Source organism: Dermacentor andersoni, chromosome 3, assembly GCF_023375885.2.
Source record: "Dermacentor andersoni chromosome 3, qqDerAnde1_hic_scaffold, whole genome shotgun sequence".
Lineage (NCBI taxonomy): Eukaryota > Metazoa > Arthropoda > Arachnida > Ixodida > Ixodidae > Dermacentor > Dermacentor andersoni.
This window is the reverse complement of record NC_092816.1, coordinates 42,556,458-42,570,150: the sequence shown is the minus strand read 5'-3', so window position 1 is coordinate 42,570,150 and position 13,693 is coordinate 42,556,458. Positions and strand designations below refer to the sequence as shown.

At 51.3% G+C, this 13,693-nt stretch overlaps 1 protein-coding gene across 1 annotated transcript; it reads left to right on the top strand.

Annotated features, from left to right (window-relative positions):
- The first annotated feature begins 8,860 nt into the window (after positions 1-8,860).
- On the top strand, positions 8,861-10,889 carry LOC126516789 (innexin shaking-B-like). Its single transcript, XM_050166895.3, has one exon. The coding sequence runs from the start codon at positions 9,628-9,630 to the stop codon at positions 10,732-10,734; it is 1,107 nt and encodes a 368-aa protein (XP_050022852.1). The 5' UTR covers positions 8,861-9,627; the 3' UTR covers positions 10,735-10,889.
- The last annotated feature ends 2,804 nt before the right edge of the window (positions 10,890-13,693 follow it).

Below are 13,693 nucleotides of genomic sequence, written 5' to 3'. Positions count from 1 at the left end.
AATCACGTGACGTTTACGTCACGGGCCCCGCCTCCCTCTTTTCTCTCGGTTTTTTTGCTGCGCGGAGCACTTCCGGTGACGATCTCGCGCGCGAGCGGTTGCGACTGCCTTGTTTCGCGCCGCGCATGATTTTGCGCGCTGTGCACGAGGGCACCTGACTAGCGGCATAAGTCAAGTGCTACACGAACACCGAGGCAGACGCAAGCGGATCACAGAGCATGATCGCGTGCCGGAACTCGGTGGAAAATGACATAGTTCCGTTCCCTACGCGCGCGACTGCACAGGGGAACCAGCAGACGGAATGGGAATACGTATCTCTTACTACGGCAGGAAAACACGCAGGTATTCGGTTTGTGTGTTTTGTTATTTCTCTCAACTTTAATTCCTCTATTGAAGCAACGGATCGTACAAGTAACAGATGTCTCCTCGAATAATTCTTGAACTGTCACGTGTCATTATGAGCGACGTTACAGCAGAGACATGTACGTAGGCGCACTAGCAGATATACGTCAATACAAAAGGATAGACAGTTGGGCGAGTTGGTACGGTAACATGATTTTGGCTTGGAGCGCGGCGGCCGCGAAGAGAAGGGCAACTGCGTTTAGCTGGAAACTTCAGCTCTTTTCGTGGCGCGTAGCGATGTAATACTTAGCAGACACGATTGTGAGCCCACATTGTATGTACTACGCTTGTTAGATCAAACTGGACAGACGTGGTGAGGGGCCCTTTAAATGTAGAAGCCCCCCCCCCCCCTATAGTATCAAAGGGTACCTGACTGCTTTTCATGTTTCCAGGCAGCTGCAGCATATGCAACCGTAATCTTTACCGAAATACGCTTGCGGGGAACAATATACACGAAGGCGAGCTTTCTCGTTCTTCTTTTTTCTTTCCCCCGCTCGGCTTGGCTTGCGCCGCCGCTGCATGTGATGGGTAGAAAAGTTGCGCTTAAGGTCAACGCACGAACAGCATCGACGAGGGTGGATTTTCTGCGCCAGCTTTGAAGAAAAGCTGCAGAAAGCTCGCTTTCGCGGGCACGCACGCGATCTTCGAGGTCTGGTATGGGAGAACGCAGGGAAGGAATTTCGCTTGCGAAGGCTAGACGGGGCGAGTGGAGAGAGCGTCTTGCTTGGCAGTGGAGCCCGCCTGCTGAAATCATGGGTTCGCGGCACTCAAATATTTCTATCTCGGCTATTAATGAGCCGACTTGAAAAATTTTAGCGGCACAACGCTCCATAGAGGACACCATAGAGGATGGATGGATGGATGGATGGATGGATGGATGGATGGATGGACGGACGGACGGACGGACGGACGGACGGATCTTTGGGTTTCGATGTACTCGCGTTAGTTTGGAGCAGTTGCAATAAAAGTTGCCGATTGCGCAAAATTGCATCACATACTGTAAAATGTTGCCTGTTTCAAGATTACTTAAATGAAGTGCTCGGGAGCGACATACGCATGCCGCCTAGGTCAGAAACAGAAAAGTTTCTTCATGGCCGACATTTTAAAGTACGTAAAGAGTAAACTCTTTATTGCAACTGCTCCAAAGAAAGAGCTTATCTAAAAATTTAGCTGTGATTCTGCAAGGTTGCACAGTCCTAGCTGTTGTAACTGTTTTTGTGCTTCATGTTTACTAGCGATTAAAAAAAAACGAGCACACTGTCTTCACATGGTACATATCGCTACATCAGCAAAATATCCCCACCAGAACCACGATTGAGCGAGTTACTATGCTCGCTCGGTTTGGTAATGGGATGTGCTGCGCGCATGTATATATGTACAGTCGCGGTCAAAAATACGCGGCCCACGGCTCCAGTCGGCGGAGCGGCCGCGAGCCGCACCGCGGCGCTCGCGTCGGCGCTGCGAGAGTTTGCGCTCTGACGACAGGTATCTCCCTCGCTCTCGGGCGGATACGTAACGGACGATACGTAACGGGCGGATACGTAACGGATACGGACGATACGTAGGGAGATACCTGTCGTCAGAGCGCAAACTCTCGCAGCGCCGACGCGAGCGCCGCGGTGCGGCTCGCGGCCGCTCCGCCGACTGGAGCCGTGGGCCGCGTATTTTTGACCGCGACTGTACATATGCCAGCGCAGGTGAGGTTGTGTATCCAGGTTGAGCCTCTGAGATCGAGAAAGACTGCGGCTGGCCGGACCTGCTCCATCCCGAGGTTAACCGTAGTGAGGTCCATATACGGGGGAGAACAGGGATTGAAACGGTGCGTTTGGCCGCCGCGGGATGTGCACGGGTGCGCCCGAGAACACGTCCGCTTCGAGTGGAATGCATGGACCTTGCCGTGCACGAGGCGAACGTGGTATACGCGGTCGTAACTGTGAACAGCCGGTGACGGTCGAGCGCAAGAGCACAGGAGGGTCAACTGCCTCGGTGGTTGTAGGAGGGGCGCTCGCCGTTTTAGCACTGCCTCATATTATAACGCGCACAAGAGGCGCGGGCACTTTTAGTTTTGTCCGTTTTATTCCCGCGCTACCACCGTGCATTAAGAGCAATACCGTCAAGTGCAATTCTTTGGGCGCTGATACGAATTGTGCCGCTCTGCATTATATTGTGACCCGCTGACGAAGATGTCAGCTTGGGCGGAAGAAGGACGCTCTGTACTTCGCGCGCTGTCTATACCATCTTGTCAGCTGCTACGATTATTGTAAATATTGACACGTGTACTTGTTTGTCTTTATCGGGCGACACGTCTCACCGCCTAACAAATGTTATCGCGCAGCGCAGGACGCGCCTGCATGTATCGGAAGTTTCTTGGAATGTTATCGATGCTTCCATCCGCTGTCTGTGACCGAACCTTGTGTAATATGATCGCATGTGTCCGCGACACGAATGATGTAGAACTTTTGTGGAAGGCACGCGGGTCCCAACGATTACTCTGGTACATTCGACGACTGATGTATAAAAGCCGACGCGCTTGACCCGCTGATCAGATTTCGACGACCGCTGATCGTGTTCGCCGCTACCGTTGTTCTTGTTTTATAGGGCTCAGGTTCGCCCAATACAACGCTCGTTTCGTTAATCACAGTTTTGCTGCCTTCCTAACCGTCACTACCACGTGACAATATCCTGTAAATATACGTCTGACTGTTTTTAACCCTGTGACATTTTTGGTGGAGGTAGCGGGATCATTATCAAGACGGATTTACGCAGTGGGCGCTCCTTGGCTGCATCTTCAATGCCAGCACAAGGCGAGGATGCTTCGGGCCCGTCGGCACCCACGCCCACCGTCATTCTAGCACAACCCCGCGACCCAAGAACCTTTTCTGGCACCGATGACACTGATGTTGAAGACTGGCTTCGACCATATGAGCGGGTGAGCTCCAGCAACCATGGGACCAGACCATCATGCTCGCTAATTTGATATTTTACCTCGCGGGCACTGCACGCGTCTGGTTTCAGACCCAGGAGGTGGAACTTACCAGCTGGGACATTTGTAAACAGAAGCTCAAGGATTTGTTTGGCAAGCCTGTTGGACGTCAGCGCGCCGCCCAAAAAGACCTCGCTCAGCGTGTCCAGACGTGCACCGAATCCTACCTCACGTACATCCAGGACGTGCTCGCTCTGTGCCGCAAAGTGGATCCGAAGATGTCCGAACCTGATAAAGTTGCACATGTCATTAAGGGCATATATGGGTTTACGTCTTTGTTACGTCACACGCGAGACGAATCACCAGCATTTTTCCGTGCAGCTGTTGACGGGTTTTTAGTGCGATCACAATTCTTAGGTACTTCACCCATTTTCCGGAGGCTATTTAAGTATGTGTGCAACCATTTTTCCGCCTACCCATGTCATTGGGTAACTTGTGGTCTAATGGGCAGCTGTGCTTGAGGGAACAGGGTTCGAAAGCAACCATCGCTCGAACTGGGGTCACTGCATGATGAGAATGTGTTAATGTGCACTTGTGCCGCTCTTCAGCGAATTTCTTTCCCGCGGACGTAGGTTTGTTTATATGCATGATCGGCTAGGTAAAAGCTGATTAAAGATATTTGACGAAAACTTGATTGACTGTGTACGTGCGACTCAGTCTGTGATGGTCTTCAATGAACCTGTTTCACTCTCTCGAATGACGGGCCACACAGCAAATTTTGGATATACATGTACGCTGAAAATTGTTATGTGCACTCTAAGGAGTCTTCCACCGCAAGAATTCTTCAAATTAGTTCATTAATAGTCGAGATAGAGATATTGAAGTGCTGCTAACCCATGATTTCAGGAGGCGAGCGCCACTGCCAAGAGAGATACACTTTCTCCACTTTCCGCAAGCGAAATTCATTCTCTGCGTTCTCCCACGCCGGAGCCGGAGAATCGCGTGATGCTTACGTCATGGGCCTCGCCTCCTCCTTTTTTCTTGCTTTTTTGGTGCGCGGCGCACTTCCGGTGACGGCCTCGCCGCGAGGGGGTTGCGATTGTCTTGTTTCGCGCCGCGGACGGCTTTGCGCGCTGTGCACGAGAACACCTGACTAGCGGCATAAGTCAGTGCTACATGAACATTGAGGCAGGCGCAAGCGGATTACAGAGCGTGATCCCGCGCTGGAACACGCTCGAAAATGACGCAGTTCCGTTCTCTGCGCGCGCGCGACTACAACTCATGGGAACAAGCAGACGAAACGTAAGTGCGTGTCTCTTACTACGGCATAAAGTAAAACAGAAATACGTAGACATTCGGTTTGTGTGTTTTATTACTTCTGTAAACTTTAATTTGTCTATGTGGAGCAACAGATAAGACAAGTAACAGATCTTGCCCTGAATAATTCTCGAAGTGTCACGTGTCACTATGAACGACACTAGTAGATACACGTCAACCCTTCGGCTTGTAGCGCGGCGCCCGCGATGAGAAGGGTAAACGGCGTTTAGCTGGAAATTTCAGCTCTTTCCATTAGAGATTTCGCAATGGAATTGCCGCACTTTTCACAAACGCGCAGCCGCACTCCAAAATAATATAATCGTGCACCAATCTGACCAGATGTAACATGCCTGCAGGAAATTGGCCGCAGAGTCGCCAAGCTGCAAGGATATTACACCCTGCAAAATTCAACTTATCCTCGCGATGCCACCCTGGTGAGCAGGACCACCGCGGCCAAAGCAGAGCAGATAGAAAATCTTCAGATCAATCATCAGATAATAAGCTTATTCCCTCTAAAGAAGAGGCAAGGCAAGAACTGTTATAGTAAATTTGTACAGTCCCCCCAAAACAGGAATGAAGATTTTAGCAAATTCCTTGCGGAAGCTCTTAAAATCTCGGGTACCAAGTACCGCCTCGTGGTGGCGGGAGATTTCAACGCTCCCAACACCGCACGGGGCTACACAAAAGACACACCCAAGGGAACGCGTCTTGAACACGCTGCATCCCGGCTGGGGCTGAGCCTGATCACGCTCCCCACCATGCCCACCAGGATGGGCAATACAGCGTGAGTAGAGACACGTTCCTGGACCTCACTTTCACACGCAACATCAGGGACGCCAGCTGGACCAACCTAGATTAAAATCTAGGAAGTGATCCCTTCCTCATCAGCATTTCCATATCGACTCCCAAACTACGCCGGGTGGCGGGGGAAACGACGCTGACAAACTGGACAAAATTCCGACTACAGAACCCTCCACCCAATGCCGAACTGGATTCAATGGGGGAATGGTCCGATTTCATTAAAGCAGCACACGGGCGGGCATCGAAAAAGATTGCACGTACGGTAGAAACACCGGCGGTGGACAGCCACCCCATAAACCTGTGGGAAAGCGGGCGTAAGCTTCTAAAAAGGTGTCGAAAACAACGTCTGAACAAAAACCTTCTGCGCAGGATCGCAGCTCTGGCAGAGGAAGCAAATCAACATGACAGTAAATTGACAACTGAGGACTGGATCCAGTTTTGCAGTTCGCTACAAGACACACTGAGCACCGCAAGAACCTGGGCCATACTAAGGAATATCCTAGACCCGGAAAAGTCCAAATCCGCGACCAGTAGGACATTGCAAAGGATCGCGGAGGAATTTCCCAGCCACGAATGAAGCAATAATAGAGGCTCTCAAGGAAAGATATGTCGGACGTAGCGCGATATAGTCAACAGGCCAAATTAATTATATGGTCGTCCAAAATGGGAAGCTAGACGCTCCGATATCCAAGGAAGATGTTTCTGCGGCAGCCCAGGCGGCCAAGAAGAATACAGCCCCTGGCGCCGATCAGATTACCAACGCTATGATTAGAAACCTTAACGATAAAGTCATAGAAGCTATCACAAGGCAATTTAACGAAAACTATTGGCGTAAGGGAGAGATCCCCGTAGAGTGGAAAACTGCAAAAATTGTTACAATACCAAAACCCGGAAAGAAGCCATGCCTGCAGGCGCTCAGACCCATTTCGCTGACGTGTTGCAAGGGAAAGCTCTCCGAACGGGCCATACAAACTAGGCTTCAAAATTTCATTGAAGACAGGGGCTTGTTCCCGACTACCATGTTTGGCTTCCGCAAGACGCGTTCCTCCTGTTACAGGAAGAGGTACTCAAAAGCGCATACCCAAGGGTAGGGAGCAGCTATTGTTAGCTCTTGACCTGACGGGCGCCTTTGACAATATATCACGTGAATCGATACTTTCCGAGCTTAATATAATTGGCTGCGGAGAAAATGTCTTTAATTACATTAGAGCATTCCTCACGGGGAGGAAGGCTACGATAGGAATATCGCATGTCAAATCCGATGTGTTTCAAATGCCCAACAAAGGTACGCCTCAAGGAGCGATCATCTCTCCTCTACTTTTTAACATCGCCATGTGTAGACTTGCGCGGACCCTAGACTGTGTCCCACTGCTGAATTACACTATACACGCGGACATCACCCTTTGGGACACGCGCGGGTCCCTAGCAGAGAAGGAGGAGACCCTCCAAGAGGCGGCCACTGCAGTTGAAAACTTTGTCAGGGCCAGCGGTCTCAGCTGTGCTCCCAAAAAATCGGAGATAATCCGCATCCACGGGAAACGATATAAAAGTAATGGGAACATAGAAATTGCAATCGAAAATCAGCAAATCAAAGAGGTCACTGTTGCTCGGATCTTGGGATTCTGGGTTCATAGCAACGGCAGGGCCAGCCACACCATCAATTTACTAAAGTCGGCAACAAAACAAGTGGCAAGGATGATTCAAAGAATAACCTTCCACAAGCAAGGCATGGAGGAAAGCGACATGTCCGTTCAGTACAGGCGCTCGTTATCAGCAAACTAACTTACAGCTTCCCTTTTCACACACTCAAAAAGAGTGAGGAGGAGCTGCTTGACACTATTATCAGAGGCGCCTACAAGGTGGTTTGGCGCTTACCCGTAAGCGCCCCGACAGACAAGCTCCTTGACCTTGGTGTATACAACACATACGCCGAACTCAGGGCGGCAACCTTAATTTCACAAGGAAGCCGACTTATATCCAGACGAGATCGGGCAGAGAGATCCTGGTGAGGGCGGGTATTCCACTACACCCCCAAAACTTGGACGAGGTACTGGTGAATATTCCAGGTCCCGTCCGAAGCAGGATCTCAGTCGCTCCTGTCCCGAGAAATATGCACAAAGAGAGAAACAAAAAGCGAAGAGAAGAGAGGGTGAAATGGCTAGGCAAACTAGTCAGAAATAATGAAAATACCGTTTATGTTGATGTCTCTCAGTACAACTGGAAGCGTGCGGTAGTCACTGTCATAGGCAATGACAAGACTAGCCTAATCTCAAGCGCCTCCCTGATCACGTCCTCTATTTCCAAGGCAGAATGCTTCGCCTTCGCCTTGGTAATTAAGGACCGGGAACGGACGGTGCCGTCGTACAACACCATCATCTCAGACTCTCAGGAGGCGTGCCGCTTCTTTATGAACGGCCGTCTCCGTTTCAAAGTTAGCCACCTCCCGGGAAAGGAACTGAAGAGTACCTACAGACTGGTCTGGTGTCCGGAACACGCAGGCCTGGAGGGGAATGAGAAGGCTGACGCTCTAGCTCGAGAGCTCACGAACCGAGCGGAGTAACCATCGCCCTCCCATTCACAACCCGCCACTTCACAGGAAAGCCGTCGCGAGGAGGAGGAGGATAACGATCCCGCACGTGTGGCACCACGCGATATTCTTGCTCACCAGCGCGGCATGCGGCAAAGATGCGGCGCCCCCCACACATCTTTGAAAGGGGAAGACGCAATAGACCTTCGCAGGATTCAAACGGTGGTCTACCCAAATTTATTAAGATTGAGCAAAATTTTCCCAACGATGTACGGGCTTGCCTGTCCGTGGTGTAGCGACTCACCACCGTCTCACCTCGTGGGGATGCCAGAATAGACCGCCGGATTTAAATGCCTACTTGGGTATAATCTAACCAACACACTGGAGCAATGGGAGGCACAACTCGCCAGCTCAGACCCGAAGGTGCCAGATGGCTCTTCTTGGTCACGTTCGGCTAGCGGCAGAAACCAGTGCGAGCCCTGGACTTGGGGCGCCACCCATCAAGCTCCTAATCCCCCTTTCCCCAATTCAATAAAGTTATTCTCTCTCTCTCTCTCAGCTCTTCCCGCGGCGCGATGTAATACTTAGCAGACACTGCAGAAGAGTACGCATTTGGGCTGGTTGGTTCAAGATTACGAGCAACAAACAGCGCTAAACAGGACAAGGAGAGTGAAACAGACAACAGCGCTGTTGTCTGTCTGTGTCTGTTGGCTGGGTATTTGAACGGCCTGTGACTATGTGCCGTTCAAATAACGTTCGCCTCTTCAAACCCGCGGTAAAACCATCTGAACAGGCGGGATTAAAGAAAAAGAAGCAAAACGCAGTGCATCTCTACGAAGAAGTTTCATTTTTATGCGTCTACTAAATGGCAAACGGCAAACGTTTTCGATGGCCACACAAATTAAAGCAAATTTCAGACACCAAACACCGTACATTGCAAATTTTGAAATGTTCCAGCACTGTTTCTACTTATTATTTTTTTAAATAGCAGCCCCCGCCACATGAATTATTGATACGTCCGACAATATATCGAAACGACAAACCTTTACTGGACGTCGCTTCACGAATAAATGACAGTATATCCAAGAATGGCGCGTCAAACAAAATATTCGGAAACTGATAGCATCGCAGTGATGCGTTCTCGCATGCCGTCTTGTGAAGGGCAGAACTCTCCTCGCTTCTGTCTGTTTGTCGTAAAAATACGATAGGTTTTCACTTACGCAGAACGCACCGTGTATTCCCTCGCACCGCGTATGCGTGTTAACTTCAATCTAATTTTGAAAATTGTCCTCTTGACTGTGCACGCGGCGACGTATGTATATTATTATTTTTTTTGTCATATTTACCTCTCTGTGGCACCGGGCTCCTGAGGCTGCCAGTGGACAGTCGTAGCGTCCACACAGCGTTCCTCAGACACCAGCGTGCGCGCATGTGACCAGCTATAAGCGCGTTCGGCTTTCGTGCTGTCTAGCGCACCCGGCCGCGCTGGCACGCGACATCAGTGACAGCGTTCCAGCGTGGCCAGAGTTGGCGCTCGCTCACGTGGCGTTCGATCACTCGGTGGCGAGCACGAGCTGGCCGACGCTGTCATCCCGGCCACGTTACTTGTCTTCGAACACTTCCTGTCCCGATCGAGAACTTCCGACGAATTCGAAACATGCTTCACTTCCTGGGCAACTTGCGGAAGCTCTTCAGGGCGCGCAAGGTGAACACCGACGGCAATGTCTTCCGCCTGCACACCGTCGTCACGGTGGCCATTCTGATGGCCTTCGGCACGATCCTCACCACCAGGGAGTACGTGGGGACGCCCATGGACTGCCACTGCCCGACGGTTCCCAAGAGCGTGGTCGACTCCTTTTGCTGGGTCGAGTCCACGTTCAGCTTTCGCCCCCTTTTCAATGCGTCGTACAACGGAAGCTTCGTCTATCCTGGCGCCGGCCACAAGCCTCCGGGAAGCGGACTCGGAGACCGCAAGTACCACACGTACTACCAGTGGGTCTGCTTCCTCATGTTCGCGCAGGCGCTGTGCTTCTACGTGCCCCGCTGGTTCTGGAAGGCCTGGGAAGGTGGCAAGGTGCCCGCCATCGTCGCCGCGCTCGACATCCGCTCGGCCGTGACGCAGGACAGCGCCGAAGTTCGGTCGCAGATGGTCGACTTCCTGGTGCTCAACATGAACCACAACCGCTGCTATCTGGCCAAGTACCTGCTGTGCGAAGTGCTCAGCGTCGTCAACATCGTCGCCCAGGTGGCCTTCACCGACTACGTCCTGGGAGGTGGATTCCTGACCTACGGCTGGGATCTGGTCCGCTGGCATCGCGGCGAGGGCCGCGACTTGGTGAGTCCGGCGGTGATGGCCTTCCCCAGGATCGCCATGTGCACCTTCCTCAAGTACGGCCAGTCGGGAACGATCGAGAACCGAGAGGCCATCTGCGTCCTCCCGCTCAACATCATAAACGAGAAGGTCTTCGCGTTCCTCTGGTTCTGGTACGCGACCCTGCTGTTTGCTGGCGTGTTGGCCGCGTCCTATCGCGTGCTGCTCCTGGTGAACGCGCCGCTCAGGCGCCGCCTGCTCAGCTGGCGCTACCCGGACAGCCAGCGCATCTCGACCGTCGTGTCGGCCATGTCGGCCGGCGACGTCTTCCTCCTCAGCCTGGTGGGGCAGAACGTGGACTCGCTCGTCTTCAGCCAGCTGGTGGCGGAGCTGTCGCGCCGGTTGGTCAAGGTGCCCGCAGTCGTGCTGCCATCAGCCCCGCTGCCTCACTGAGAGAGGCAGTCCAACAAGTGCTCACTAGTTGACCTTTCCCGGCCGTGCGGGTATTATGTGGGAGAACGCGCCTCCCTCATTGTTTTGTTTAGAGTGATCCTTTTTTCTGTTTTTTGTTTTGTCAGGCTGATGATAAAATGCTTTCATGTGTGCCACTCATCTTTCGTCTGTTAATATTGGCGACTTCATTAGGCAGCGTATCTCGCCGGCTCTTTCGCGGTGGCGTGTGTTGGCTCGGCGATTCCGACTTGCTCTAAAGAAAATGGAGGAAGTGCATGTCGCAGAAGAGAAGGAGAGACTGGCGTCGAATGGGAAAGAGAGAGGGGGGAGTAGGGGAGGGCTATCGCCATCGCAGGGAGATACACGGACAACGAACAGCGTCGTGCTGCCGTGGCATGCCAGTATACGGTGCTGGTATGGAGGTACCATAGGTGGGTACTGTCGCTATCATCGCGCCGCGTCGAAGAAGAACATTCTGCAGGAATAATGAAATACGAGTGACAGAGTACTCGAAGCTTTGCTTCCCTTCTTTTGGCTGATGCAGCTTCATGTACGTACTGCGTCACACTCACAGGTCGATGAATGATCGCTATATATCCTGCGTTCTGAAAGCGTTTGAGAACCACTTCTTCCGCGCTTTTGTGGTGGTGCAGTGCCTGAAGTGCCAAAATTTAATCGAATCGAATATTTTTCTAATAGTTTGCGAATAATTTTCAAACTTTTCACCAACAATTGTCGCATACAGGTAATCGCGACAATGGAAATTTGTTTCTGTCATTACACAATACACATTATAAAGGATACTTTATTAAAATCACAGAAGGAGCCTTAGGAAAAACTAAGCAGATTGCTTGCAAATTCTGGACTCTTCGAAGTCGTCACTGTCGGTCATTATTATGTGATTAGATAACGACAATCATTAGGCAACGTTGCGGGTCAATATTTGTGTATACCTTCGGGACCAAATATTGTATGCGTGTCGTATGCGGTGATGGCAGAAAAAAAAAAAAAAAACCTTTTCTCTAGTTCGAATGGTCCCGGCAGATGGTGCCGCTATTGTGTAACGTATGCTGCAATGAAATATATTCCGACTTACTCCGATGAGAGGACAAAAGCGCTGAATTTATAAATAGTACCAAACAATACCAACTGCCGGATACCATGTATAAAAAACATTTTATTGCGAATGATCGTGTTTAGCGGGGAAAGTATGGCTGTCAGATCGACGCAGCGTGTTCTAGCACGTCGTCTGCTGTGAATGGAATGAAAGTTATTGCATTTTTGCTTCGATTTCAAGCTTAATAGCGCAGAGTGGCTGACGTAAAGTTTAAAAAGAAATTCAAACATATTTGGATATACGAGAAATGACTTAGATTCGATGACATAACTGAATAGCGACTATTCGATTCGGTGACCTAATCGAATACCACTATATTCGCTTCACCCGCCGTGGTTGCTCAGTGGCTATGGTGTTGGGCTGCTGAGCACGAGGTCGCGGGATCGAATCCAGGCCACGGCGGCAGCATTTCGATGGGGGTGAAATGCGAAAACACCCGTGTACTTAGATTTAGGTGCACGTTAAAGAACCCCAGGTGGTCGAAATTTCCGGAGTCCTCCACTACGGCGTGCCTCATAATGAAGAAGTGGTTTTGGCACGTAAAACCCCATAATTAATTTTTTTTTATATTCGATTCATTAATTCAACGTTTCGAATATTCGCACACCCCTAATCAAACTGCTGCCCCTTTAAGGAAGTTCTGCGACTTCACCGTCTCTACTATAGTTTCGTGTCTTCGAAGAGGCACCCGTCCACGCTCGTGCTGCTGCTTATTACGCGCCAGAGCCTACTCCTTCCTCCTACTACGCGAACCATATACTTCGCAGAACGGGTCACATCTAGCCCATATGTCTAGCCCTTGCCCCAACCCGGCTGTGAGCAGCTCCATCGAGAGAGGGCGTTCTGAGCTGTACGCCTCTGACGTCACAAGACTCTACGTGGCAGCACCGGCGGCGGTTGTGGCGAGCAGACGACCGAACGGGAGCATTCTGTACAACGAGTACAGTTCGCTGTAAAATTAAATTTTGGCCACCCGCGTTCTTGCTTCGCTTTTGGCCTTCACTGCATAGCGAGTGCGTGACGCAGCGAAGACACATTGCAGAGCAATGATGAGAAGATACAGCGGTCACTCGAGCGTCGGCGCCGTACTGCAGCAGTCGATATGAATTAACTGCGGAGGCTACGCTCGATAACATCTCGCTGCGCGCGGACGAAGGAACGACTGGACGCGTACTGACCATTACCCGTCTGCATGCTCGAAGCATGTAAGACAAACCGCGGGCTCGGAGTGCTGCAGCCGCTTCCTGGCAGTACACTACTCATTTATTCGTTACCGCGAACTTTGCGACGAGAAAGCAGCTGACAGCCGAAGAGAATGCCACTCATAGCACACCCGGCGGCTGTGCTGCATGCGTATCGTTCGAGGTCGAGAGAAGTACATAAATATCCGCAGAACCAGCGCGAGTGTTTGAATCTATCAATCTCGAAGCCTGTTTGAGTTACCGAGGTATGGCAGCGGTATTGAAAGACGCGCACGGCCCCCTCGCCTGTTGCCAGGAGGACGGGGCCGATGTATGGTGCCTGCTTAGGGATGATACTCGCCATTTACAGAAGCAAAGGTCTTGGGAGTCTGGCCTCACAGCTCATCAGCGTCGAAAGCACCCGAACGTGAAAGACTTGAGTGCCCGACCTCAGATACGCTGCACCTGGCTTAGCGATGTGAAAGTGGGATCAAGACTCGTGTATTCTGTCTCTTTCTTTCACTCTCCCATCCCCCCTCTCCACGTGTAAGGTAGCAAACTGTGCAAAGTCTAGTTAACCCTGCTGCCCGTTCTTCCTCGCTCCTCCCTCCCTCTCTCTCTATCTTGCCGAGGAAAGAATTGCACAGAGAAGTGCAACATT